This window comes from Mus caroli, chromosome 5, assembly GCF_900094665.2.
Source record: "Mus caroli chromosome 5, CAROLI_EIJ_v1.1, whole genome shotgun sequence".
In the NCBI taxonomy this organism is placed as follows: domain Eukaryota; kingdom Metazoa; phylum Chordata; class Mammalia; order Rodentia; family Muridae; genus Mus; species Mus caroli.
The window spans coordinates 131,507,665-131,519,656 of NC_034574.1; the positions used below are offsets into that span (position 1 = coordinate 131,507,665).

The window sequence follows — 11,992 nt, forward strand, 5'->3', positions numbered from 1 at the left end:
CCCCCTTTCCCTTTCCCCTCCCCCTCATCCCCTTCCCCTCCCCTTCCCCTTCTCCCTTCCCCTTCTCCTACCTCTACCCCCTCTGCCTCAACCTCCCTTTCCCTCCCCCTCCTCTCCCCCTCCCCCTCCCTCCTCTTCTCCTTCATGTGGGTTGGGAAATGGAGCTCCTCTCTTCATGCTTCCCCAGCACCGGCTTTACTTGCTACCTCCCTGGCTCTCCATGTAGTATTTAAAATGCCATTTATCAAGCTCAGTGCTCTAAATACAGACATCTGTGTAGTAATTCCCTCCACCACCAGGACAGGACCCTCAGCCTCCTGCCCCTTGCCAGCCCATGCCGCCGGCTGTCCCAGCTGGGTCACTGTACTCTCTCTGCTTTGGTCCATTTGTGGACCCACAGATGGCCTCTTAGCTTTGGTTCTGTGACTCAGTACTGTGACCTTAAGATCTGCCTGTGTCACTTCCAATGTCCTCATGGTCAGTCCTGCATCCCTGGAGATGATTTGCCAGCAGTGGCATTCCACATCCAGCTTGGCTTTTAACCTGCTGGTGCTGTTGGGTGGATACAGTTGAGGAAATCACCCAACATGAATCAGAGGAATTAGGACAGGCAGAAGCAAGTCAGGAACTCACTAGACTGTGTTTTCTATAGCCTAGGGCCCCCAGCAGCCCTGCTGAGGGGCTCTAGATAGCCATCTCATGCGGGTATGTGGGGTAGAAGCAGCAGTTGTAGATGTGGGCTTCTGAGACAGGAACCGTCAAGGTCACCCACTGCAGAGTCAATGTACTGTGGGCTTAGTCATTTTGAAACAATGAAGGATTCTGGTTTGTTTTTATTTTATTTTATTGTTTGTTTGTTTGTTTTGCCCATGAACATGCACAAGCAGATGCCCGTGGAGCCCATTGGTCAATGCCAGCTGTCTTCTCTTCAATCGCTCTCATCCTTAGGTTTTGTTTTGTTTCATTTTGTTTTGTTTTTGAGGCAGGGTCCCTCACTGAACCTGGAGCTTACAGATTCAGCTAGACTGGCTGGCCATTAAGCCCAGGGGATCCAACCATTTCCTCCTTCCCAAAAGCTGGCATTATAAGCAGGAGATCTAGGGATCTCGTTCAATAAACAAAGGATGACGCTAAATGCTCAGACACATCTTTTGTCGGTGTGGGCTCCCTCCCATCCTTAGCAGGGGACCTCAGCTGATTGCCCTGCACATCCCATGGACTTCCCACACTGGGGACCCAACATTTGTCATGTCGCCTCTCCGTGTCCCTCCTGCAGCTGCTGCTCCAATCAGCTAGCCCACAACTCCCCTTTTGCAGCTCATGGTGAGGCTCCCAGTCAGTTACTAGTCATTGGTTAGCTCCCAGGAACCCCAAGAATCTTCCCTGGCTGTCAGGGCCCCCCTAAGGTGGGTGGCTTATGTGGCCCAGATGGTTCCCTCTTGACATGAAGCAGAATGGATGACACTGGCCACTCCTGAACACAGTCGCCTCCACCTAACTGTCCCTGCCAGACCACTCTGCCCTGTGAGCCAATTTCTTCCAAGAGCCTTCCAGATGTCTGGTTTCCTCTGAAGCACGGGACCCTGGAGGCAGCTTTGATCTTACTTTAGAAAGCCAGGTCTGTTTAGATTCCCCGTTTCTGCTTTGCTTGCGCTTCTAGATCCTTCCGCTGCCAAATTTGCCATTGCTGCTTCTGAGAGCTAAGTGCAGCTGGAAAGCCTTTGATCACAGCAGACACCCTTCTACTTGTGAGCAGCTCTGCTCTGGGTCAGTCAGGGAGGAGCATGGCCCTCCCTTCCAGGTGGGGCAGGCCTCAGATGGGCCTTCTATAAGCTTGGCTCGGAGCCTTCGACTCCATCCTGAATTCAGGGTAGCTACTGGGAAATAAAGTTCAGACAGGGCAGATAACTGCCCCAGCACCACACAGCTGAGAGGCCAGAGAGCGCCTCGGAAGCCTCCCAGGTCTAAGGAACATGCTTTTTGCTGTCTCTGTGTTATCCTAAAATTCACTCTATAAACCATGCTGACCTCAAACTCACAGAGATCTGCCTACCTCTGCCTCCTAAGTGCTGGGATTTTTGCTGACTTGTCTCATATACCCTGGTCATCTATGCCCACCCTGTTTATTTCTGCAAAGCATTCGTGCCTTTGTGACCACAGGTCCCAGCCTACACCCCCACCCCCACCCTGGCCTTGGCATCTCACAACATAGATTAGTTTTGACCCTCACTCAGTCAGTCAGCTTTTCCTTTCCTTCCTTGGTGTCTGGGGTTGGCAGGTAGCCATGGGACTGACTGTCTGTCCCAACAGTGTACAGCCCAAATGTGCTTTGAGGAGTAAGTAGGTTCCATGTGGATCTTCTCCCAATAGAAGGAATAACATCAGAGTGACGGTGTGTCTGCAGCCTTTGTGTAACATGGAGGACACAAAGGGCACATGTTGCCCTGTAGGGACTCCGACTCTCCTGAGTTGACCCTGGCCTGTCTTGGATACTATGGTCTCTCCAGCCAGGGCACAGGATCCATGAAGTAGCCATGTGTTATGTCATGATGGATATCTGGCCTGAGATCTCACTGGCCCTGTCTTCAGGCCTTTGGAGGAGGAAGACCCATTGCCCCAGCAGGCTCTTTGACCTTAAGAGACTACAGCTGTCCATAGCTCTGCTTTCATTAATATGTCTCAAAAGATGCTCATTCAACCCCAGGTACCAGGCCATCTCAGCTTTGCCCCTAAGTTCCCCTTGTGTAATTCTTAGCCCTGCAGCACAGGTGAAGAAGCCACTGAGCACAGAGACGTTTGGGCTTTACCTCTGGTCACACAGCTTTCAGAACCCACCACCCCCACCTTAAGTGCCTCTGTGAAACCAGGCTGTGTGGAGCAGAAGCAGGTTTCCATTCCTCTTTCAGCATGATAGGCTCTGAGCCCAGCTTAGGTAGGGCCAGCAGGCTAACAGAGGCATCCAATTTCATGGTTCTGGCCAACAAGAGATGGGATAGAAATTTTCCTCCTGGAGACTGTGCTATCACCTGGCCTCCAATGCTTTTCTGTCCTAGGTAGGGGTGAAGGAGGGGGGGGAAGCTGGGTAAACTGCATCAGCACCTGGAGCGCAGTGGGCTGGTCTCCTTTTGATCCTTTCCACCCTAATTACCCAGCACTGACTAGAGATTGGGGGTGGGGATGAAGCCAAGAAGGGAAGGGGAGAGGAGAGGCAGTGAGCCTGGCCAGCCAGGACTTGTGTGCCCATGGGTGTGTCAGGAATCATAGAAAATGCATGCCCCCTCCTACCCCTGCCCCTTCCAGACCTGGTCCTGGCGATTCTCCAGCCTCCTTCTCCTCTGGAGGCTGTATGGCATAGCTGAGCTCTGAAGACTTTGCTTTATGTTAGTGTGTGTGTGTGTGTGTGTGTGTGTGTGTGAGAGAGAGAGAAAGACAGAGACAGAGACAGAGAGAGACCCAGAGGCTGACATCAGATGTCTTCCTCAATGTCTCTCCATCTTACTGGTTACTGCTTACCCAGCACCAACAAAGCCCCGAGTTCCATCCCCAGCACCACATAAATCAGGCGTAGTGATGCCTACCTGCCATCCCAGCACTTAGGAACTGGAAGCAAGAGTTCAGAGTCAGAGGCCCAGGGAGATAGCTCAGCCAGTAAAGTGCTTGCCTTGCAAGCCAAAGGACTCTAGCTCAATCCCCAGACTCCATGTTTAAAATTAATTAATTAATTAATTAATTAATTAATTAAAGCTAACAGTGGGGCTACACGTTTGCAATACCAGTTATAAGGAAGTGGAGATGGGGCCTCCCTGGCGCTTGCTGGCCAGTCAACCTAACCTGCTTAGCAAGTGTCAGGCAAGAAAGAGACCCTGTCTCCAAAACAAGGCGGACAGTGTCTGAGGGATGGCATCTGAGGTTGTCCTTTGTGCCTCCCACAGGTGTATATACTTACTTGCCTATGTGAGTTGTGAGCAGACGTGCATGTGCAAACACAGACACACACACGCACGCACAAACACACACACACACACACACGCACAAACACAAATTCATCACCTACATAGTAAATTTGACGCCAGCCTGAAGTCCTTTCTCAAAATCAGAAAAAGAAAGAACTGTTTCCTTTCTCCGGTGGTGGCTGGCAGTGTTGATGTGGCTTCTTTCCTTTGTGAGTCACAAAGGCTGCTGATACATGGAAATGTTTCTACATATATCTTATGTGCTGTGAACCCAAGCTGGAGCAACCGGGTCAGAGCCGATCCTACATGTACTCTCCCTGACAGCCACCAGGCTGTCTTCCAAGTGTCTTCATCATTTGATGGCCCTGCTGGGATCCCATGGCTCTCTACCTCCTTGACACATGTCGTCACCATATGGCTCTTTAGTCACAACCATCCAAGAGGGCGTGAGCTGGTTTCTTACTGAGGGTTTGGTATGAGTTTCCCAGATGAAAGAGATATTGAATGTGTTCCCGTGAGCTTTATGACTCTGTGTGTGTGTGTGTGTGTGTGTGTGTGTGTGTGTGTGTGTGTGTTCATATGTGTTCACATGTGTGTAGGCCAGAGGTCAACTTTGGGAGCCCTTCTTCAGGCACCATGTACTTTTCTTTTCTCTTCTCTTCTCTTCTCTTCTCTTCTCTTCTTTTCTTTTTGAGACAGGGTCTCTCACTTTACCTAGAGCTCACCAGGTGGGCCACGTGGGCCAGCAGTGAGCCACAGGATCCTCCTGTCTCACCTCCTGGCCTGGGGGTTATGAGCACATGTTGTCATGCCCAGCTTTTTACAGAAATTCTTTACATGGAACTCGGGTCCTCATGGTGCTGGTGGTCTCTGCCGCTGATCTACCTATCCAGGCCCCATTCATATTCTTTTGGAAACTTATCTGCTCATGTGTGTCTGTGGTTGCTCTCGGGTGAAGCTGTAAGTGCTCTTTGCAGGTGAAAACTAGAACTTCCTCTGGTGAATGATTGGCATTTTCTCTGCTCTTGGGAGCCTGAATAGATCTTGGGAGATCAGAGTGTGAGCAGGAAGTAGCTCTCACTATGACTTTGACTTCCAGTGGCTGGAGTTCTGCTCTGTAGACTTTCAGGGTATGGGATGAGAGGTGATGGTGACACTGTGTGGCAAGGCCTGAGGTACTGGAGCAGTACTTTGGGCATCGCTAGGGGCGATGGCCACTGACTGGATCTATCCTTCTCCAGCCAACAACATCTGTTTCTACGGGGAGTGTTCCTACTACTGTTCCACCGAGCATGCCCTGTGTGGGAGGCCCGACCAGATCGAAGGATCCCTGGCGGCCTTCCTGCCTGACCTGTCGCTGGCCAAGAGGAAGACATGGCGGAACCCCTGGCGTCGTTCCTACCACAAGCGAAAGAAGGCAGAGTGAGTCTGCGACTTCATGGGCCAGCTTCTGCCCACTGTGCAACCAAGGACACTGGCCTGGAGTGGGGAGTCAGTAGTCCGTGGCTCAGAGTCAAAAGAGGCAGCATGAACAGTGCAAAGCCAGTTCTGCTTGTGCCACTGTGAGATAGTGGCCATGGTATGTCTTGGTTACTGTGGGTGACAAAGACGCATTTGGCTCACAGTTCAAGGGTTTGGTCCATCGTCATGAGGGAGGCATGGTGACAGAAGCAGAGAGAGAAGCGCTCACTTTCCATGTTTTATTCAGCCCAGGACCCCAGCCTAAGGAATGGTGCCACCCACACCCATTCGGAGTCAGTCTTTGCTTCAGTTAAACCTCTCTGGAAACATCCTCACAGACACACCCAGAGGTGTGTTTCCATGATGACTCTAAATGCAGTTGACAATATTAACCACAACAGGGTTCCTATCTAAGATGTAGAAGTGGTGCTAGCTGATACTGGTATCCATTAAAACACAACCTCTCCCACCTACTGCCTGTCAGGTGCTAGAAAAGACACACACACACACATACACACACACACACATACACACAAACCATTGGGATAAAAAGCATGATATCAGCTGATAGCACCGTTAGCCCTGGACCCATCTAGGGCAGGAAGAATAGCTTCATTCCTACTTATTCAGTCTGTCCTAATGTGTGTCCTCTTTACAAAATGTGAACCTACTGGCCCTGTGCTCTGCTAAGCCAGGCAGCACCATATAATCTAGCCTGGGACTCCCTCTTCACTCAGAGAAGATGCCCTCAGCCTTGGTTTCATACTGTCCCCTTTTCCCCCTGCCCCCACAGGTGGGAAGTCGACCCTGATTACTGTGAGGAGGTGAAGCAGACGCCACCCTACGACAGTGGCCACCGAATCCTGGACATCATGGATATGACCGTCTTTGATTTCCTCATGGGTACGTCCCAAAGGGCGTGCTGGCTACCAGGAATGCCTAAACACCTGTGGCTGGGGGCACCACCCGGTGACACCCAGCTGAGGAGAGGCAGAGGCCTCTGAGCAGCTGTGTGTGCTTGTCCCTGCAGGGAACATGGACCGGCACCACTATGAGACCTTTGAGAAGTTCGGGAATGAGACCTTCATCATACACTTGGACAACGGGCGCGGGTGAGTCTTCTGGGCCCTCCTCATGTATGGGCGGGGGGACTAGTTTAGCCTGAGAAGCAATCACTGGGGCAGGGGAATCACCTGAGAGGCAAGGCCTAGGGCTCACCAGCGTGTGCATCAGTGGAGAAGTGGAGACTCCCACAGGGTGCTGGATTCATGACAGTGACCACATGAGTACTTTCTATTATACCTTCCTGTTACCCTGGGGGAACTGGAGCCAAAGGGCCCATGGCTCAGTGAGAAAGGCCAACAAGCAGTCAGTTCTGCCTGAGAGAGGCCATTAGCCTCTACTGCCGGTGCTGGACATGGCCGGAGTCAGCCGCGACACTGAGGGACCTCATGAGGTTGCCACAGTCCTACGACACCATAGTACTGGGAGGTGGGACCCTGAGGGCTGGGCCCTGGGCCCGGCTAGGCTTTCCAGCTGCTAGGGCTCTGACTGCTCTACCTTCATCCCACAGGTTTGGGAAATACTCACACGATGAGCTTTCCATTCTAGCTCCTCTTCATCAGTGCTGCAGGTACGTGCCAAGCCTTTCATGGCCTCCTGCTGCCCCCAAGGCAGCCCGCACTGCCTGAAAGGCCTGCTCCCACCCATTGGAGCACCAGCAGATGAGCATCTGCAGACCGAGCCCATCCCACTTCACTGCCCATGCCTCCTCTTGACCCCTCTTCCCTAAGTCTCACATGGGCACCCCCCACCTATAAGGACCCAAGGCCCAAAATCGGCAGTAAGTCCAGACAGGATCCTTCTCTCCTGACTGTGGCTTCCAGATTCACCCACCCTACCCACCTTCCACAGTCTCTCATAGCTCCCCTTCCCCAGTCCCCGGTGGCTGGACATAGGCTCCCAAAGCAAATTACTTATCTCCCTTGGGAGACACAGAGTGTACCTGGCCAGCTGAGGAAGGGCAGTCTCCTAGGTGACCAGTTAGTCTGGTCTTGGGTCAGCCCTCGGGACAGGGGGTGTTCATCTTGCCACCTGTCTTTCTGGACAGGACTGTAGCAATGTCTAGAACCTGCGGCAGGGAGCATGGGGTCTCAACCTGTGGGTCGCGACCCCTCTGGGGTCAAATGAGCTTTTCATAGGGGTTGCATGGCATATATTTACATTCTGATTCATAACAGCAAAATTACAGTTATGAACTCGCAATGGAAATAATTGCATGGTTGGGGGGGGGGTCACCACAACATGAGGGACTGTATTAAAGAGCTGCAATATTAGGAAAGTTGAGAACCACTGGTCTAGAACGACCCATCTCCATGTGACAGACCCATGAGGCCTGGGGTCTCAGGCCTCCTTGTCTCTTTGTCTCTCTGTTTCTCGCTCTGTTTCTCTCTCTCTCTCTCTTTCTTCAAGTCTGTCTCTCCATGTTTCTGTCTCTTCATATCTCTCTCTCTCTTTTTCTTCAAGTCTGTCTCTCCATGTTTCTGTCTCTTATCTTCCTCTCTCTCTCTCTCTCTCTCTCTCTCTCTCTCTCCTTCCCTCCCCAGCACCCCCACCAGATCCCCCACCGTCTTTCCTTCCCGGTAGTGACACCCTACTCTCCCTGCAGGATCAGGAGGTCCACCTACCTGAGACTGCAGCTGCTAGCCAAAGAGGAACACAAACTGAGCCTGCTGATGGCCGAGTCCCTGCAGCATGACAAGGTGGCACCCGTGCTCTACCAGCTGCACCTGGAGGCCCTGGACCGGCGGTTGCGCATAGTGCTGCAGGCTGTGCGAGACTGTGTGGAGAAGGACGGGCTGAGCAGTGTGGTGGAGGACGACCTAGCCACTGAGCACAGAGCCTCCACGGAGAGGTAGTGACCACGCTGCCCATGAGGAAGGAGGAGCACAGAGCCTAGCCACCTGTGAATTCAGTGAATTCGGACGGGATCGGTCATCCCCATAGGGTGACCTGCGGCAGGGAGCATGGGGTCTCCCTCATGGTTCTGATAGGGATGTATGGGCCTCCAATTCCAGCAGAAACCAGACAAAGCACTCTGGACATGCAGCAGAGTGGCCAGCGCTCCGTCCTTCCCATAGGGAGGGACCTTTAACTCACTATTTTGTACTTAACAAAAGGCTCACACTCCTGTTAATGGAGAACCATCCAGCAGACCAGAGATCACCTCTGAGCCACTTCAAGGACCTTCTATGATGTGATCACACTCTGGCCCCCAATTACAACCCACCTTCTGCTCCTCCATCCTGGGGCCTCCTCTCTCAAAGACTGTAGCGCTCTAGGAAGGGGAGACAGTGATGGACATCATGGCCTGTGTCGGAGCAGATGGGCACCCAAGAATGGGTTTTTGGATACCAATGAGCAGCTATGCACTTGTCCGCTGCTGCAGAGCAGTCAGCCTTATTAGTTGGTGGTGGGCACCGCCTGCCTTGGCTGAGCTTTGGACAATGGGTGTCAAGACACTACACAGAGCCCATGGCCCCTGGCCAGCAGGCCAGCCTTGGGACATTTTTGTGGAGTAGTTTGCAGTGAGGTAACAGTGCAATAAAGATACAGCAAGCGTGTGCCATGGCTCTCTGAGGTGGGGACTCACTCCTTGGCACAGCTGTCCTCCTAGACAGCCCCCAAATGTGGCTGAGCTCTGCTGTTATGGTGTCTGTGTGTTATGGGTCTTCAGCTTGTTAGGTCTGTGAAGGGAACTGCCTACCAAGCCCCTAAAAGGTAAGCAGGCTAACAAGGTCTACACTCCAAAGGGGCCGGGCAAGGGAGAGGGTAGGAGGTCAGCTATGGCTTGCCCCACTTCTGCAAAGCTTTGGGCTGTGAGCCACAGGAGGCCCTCCAAGAGTGGGAGCCACACAGCCCTACATAGGGCCACAACATACCTGAGCAAGACCGTAGAAGGAGTTGCCCAGGGGCCCATGAGAGCTGCAGGCCATTGCACTGCTGGCCCCAGGGCTCAGATCTCCTCTGCTAGAAGATAGGTCCTACTTCCTTGCATAAGCTGCTGCCGTGCTTGGCAAGGGCCAGGTCTTGTCCAGGAGAGGACAGTGGGGAGGACCCACTATGCAGTTTTGCACTCCTGAGTCACAAGAATGCCAAACAAAAAAACAAACAATGAAACAATGACCTGCCCCTATTCCACACATCTGTCACCCTGTGGCTTGTTCATGTGCCACTTCCCTAGTAGGGAATAGGGGGTCTGGGGGCAGGGTGCTCAGCAGAGGCACTAGAACCCAACAATTAAGTCCTCGATGTTCTCAGATGCAATAGTACATGGCCTACGTAGGTGTATATATGTAGTTCAGTGTGTGTGTGTGCGTGTGTGTATGTGTTTGTGTATGTGTGTGTTTGTGTATGAGTATGTGTGTGAGTATGTGTATGTGTGTGAGTGTTGGTGTTTGTGTGTGAGTATGTGTGTGTGAGAGTGTGTGTGTATGTGTGTGAGTGTGTATGTGTGTGCGTGTATGCGTGTGTGTGTGTGTGTGTGTATGTGTGTGTTTAAGCCAGAGGTTGAGGCCATAAATCTTCCCCTGCCACTCTCTATCTGGGAGAAAGTGAGGTGAAAAACAGAAAGCCAGCAGATTCCTGAGTTGGCAAACTCAGTGCCAGATAGACACTTAGGGATGCTGAGACCTGCTAGACCCCAAATCCCTACCTGGTCTCAGGGAATGTTCTGCATAGCATACCAGCAGATGGCCTAAGACCACTGAACCACCAAGGGAATGAAACAGTAAGTGAATGCCTGCCCCCCACCCCCAAACTTGCCTCCCATCTTCCTGTCTCAGCACAAGGCCCAGGAAGCATTGAACCGCCATCTAGCAGTCTGGCCAAGAACAGAGGCCAGCCTCCTTTGTCAATCCCAATGCAGGCTTCCAGTAGGTGGGACATAAGTGTTGGCTTATGCAGATGTCCTGTCCAAGACCACAGAGGTCACAGGGCATCTCATCACCATTACCCCCATCCTTCCAAGATCCTCCACTATGAACCGGCCCACGGAGCCCTGTGGCAAGCCAGGCTGAAAAGCATGTCTTCATCCCTGGCTTGCAGAAGTGACAGAGATAGAGACATGCTCAAGTCACTAGACCAGTGAGGAATGTAGCTGGACAGATGTCACCCAGGGCAGATGGTCATAAGGGATAAAGGGAGGTACAAGGCACATCCCTTATAAAATGAGGTCAAGCCAGGTGTGGCAGCTCATGGGTAACCCTAGCATTTGGAGAGCCGAGGCAGGAAGATGGCCAGCCTGGGCTAGAGCGAGACCCCATCTCAGAAAACAAAACAAGTCCAGTGAGATGGGTAAAGGTACTTTCCACCGAGGCTGACAACCTGAGTTCAGTCCCCAGGACCCACAGAATGAAAGGGGAGAACAGATGGTCGTGAGCCACCAGGCACAGATGCAGTGCAAATGGCAAGACCAGATGCTGAGCTAACAGTCGGGAGAGCATGCAGAATGTTGGTGCTCACAGGGAGGGAAGGCCAAGAGGTCAGTGAGAGGGGATGCGGAACTCAGTCTTTTGCCCTCTAGCATCTACTGTATCCACTGTGGGACAGCATAGGTACTCAGACTGGCGTAAATCCCAGGCGGTGGCCTAGGGTCAAACACAGGCCAGGTGCTTCATGGGATGGTGGCCAATCTTCTGGCTTTTCTTTGGCCTCTGTGCTTCACCTAAGCCTGTGCCCATAGAAGGTAGGCTAACCACACCTGCTTTTTATACATCCTGCTGGCCCACCATCCCACGGTCCCTGTCATGGGTACTACAAGTCTCTGGAGCACTGGTTCTCAATCCTGCATATCACATCTTTACATTAAGATTCATAATCATTGGAAATTTACAGTCATGAAGCAGCAATTAAATAATGTTATGGTTGGGGGTCACAACAACATGAGGAACTATTTTAAGGGGTTGCAGCGTTAGGAAGGTTGGGAATCACTATTCTTTTTTTTCTTTTTTAATATTTTTATTAGGTATTTTCCACATTTACATTTCCAATGCTATCCCAAAAGTCCCCCATACCCTCCCCCCCACTCCCCTACCCACCCNCTCCCACTTCTTGGCCCTGGCATTCCCCTGTACTGAGGCATATAAAGTTTGCATGACCAATGGGCCTCTCTTTCCAGTGATGGTCTAGGCCATCTTTTGATACATATGCAGCTAGAGACACGAGCTCCGGGGTACTGGTTAGTTCATATTGCTGTTCCACCTATAGGGTTGCAGACCCCTTTAGCTCCTTGGGTACTTTCTCTAGCTCCTCCATTGGGGGCCCTATGATCCATCCAATAGCTGACTGTGAGCATCCACTTCTGTGTTTGCTAGGCCCCGGCATAGGGGAATCACTACTCTATAGGCTCTAAAATCCTTATCTCCTAAAACACCTGCCCTTTATCCCAATTCAAGAAGCTGCGAGACCACAGAAAGATATGACAGTGACACCCATGGCTGCCACACAGATGAGATATCTAGGTTGCTGTGCATTTTCTCTCATCTCTATGTGGCACAAAGACTTGAGGGCTGAGGAGC

At 51.9% G+C, this 11,992-nt stretch overlaps 1 protein-coding gene across 1 annotated transcript in view; it reads left to right on the forward strand.

Moving 5' to 3' along the window:
* Positions 1 to 9,044, forward strand: part of Fam20c (FAM20C golgi associated secretory pathway kinase) — a 54,489-nt gene extending 45,445 nt beyond the window's left edge. The window contains exons 6-10 of the mRNA XM_021163523.2: positions 5,195 to 5,375; positions 6,208 to 6,317; positions 6,445 to 6,526; positions 6,988 to 7,047; positions 8,083 to 9,044. Coding sequence (XP_021019182.1) covers positions 5,195 to 5,375; positions 6,208 to 6,317; positions 6,445 to 6,526; positions 6,988 to 7,047; positions 8,083 to 8,332 — 683 coding nt within the window. The 3' untranslated portion in view covers positions 8,333 to 9,044. The remainder of the gene's footprint in view (positions 1 to 5,194; positions 5,376 to 6,207; positions 6,318 to 6,444; positions 6,527 to 6,987; positions 7,048 to 8,082) is intronic.
* The last annotated feature ends 2,948 nt before the right edge of the window (positions 9,045 to 11,992 follow it).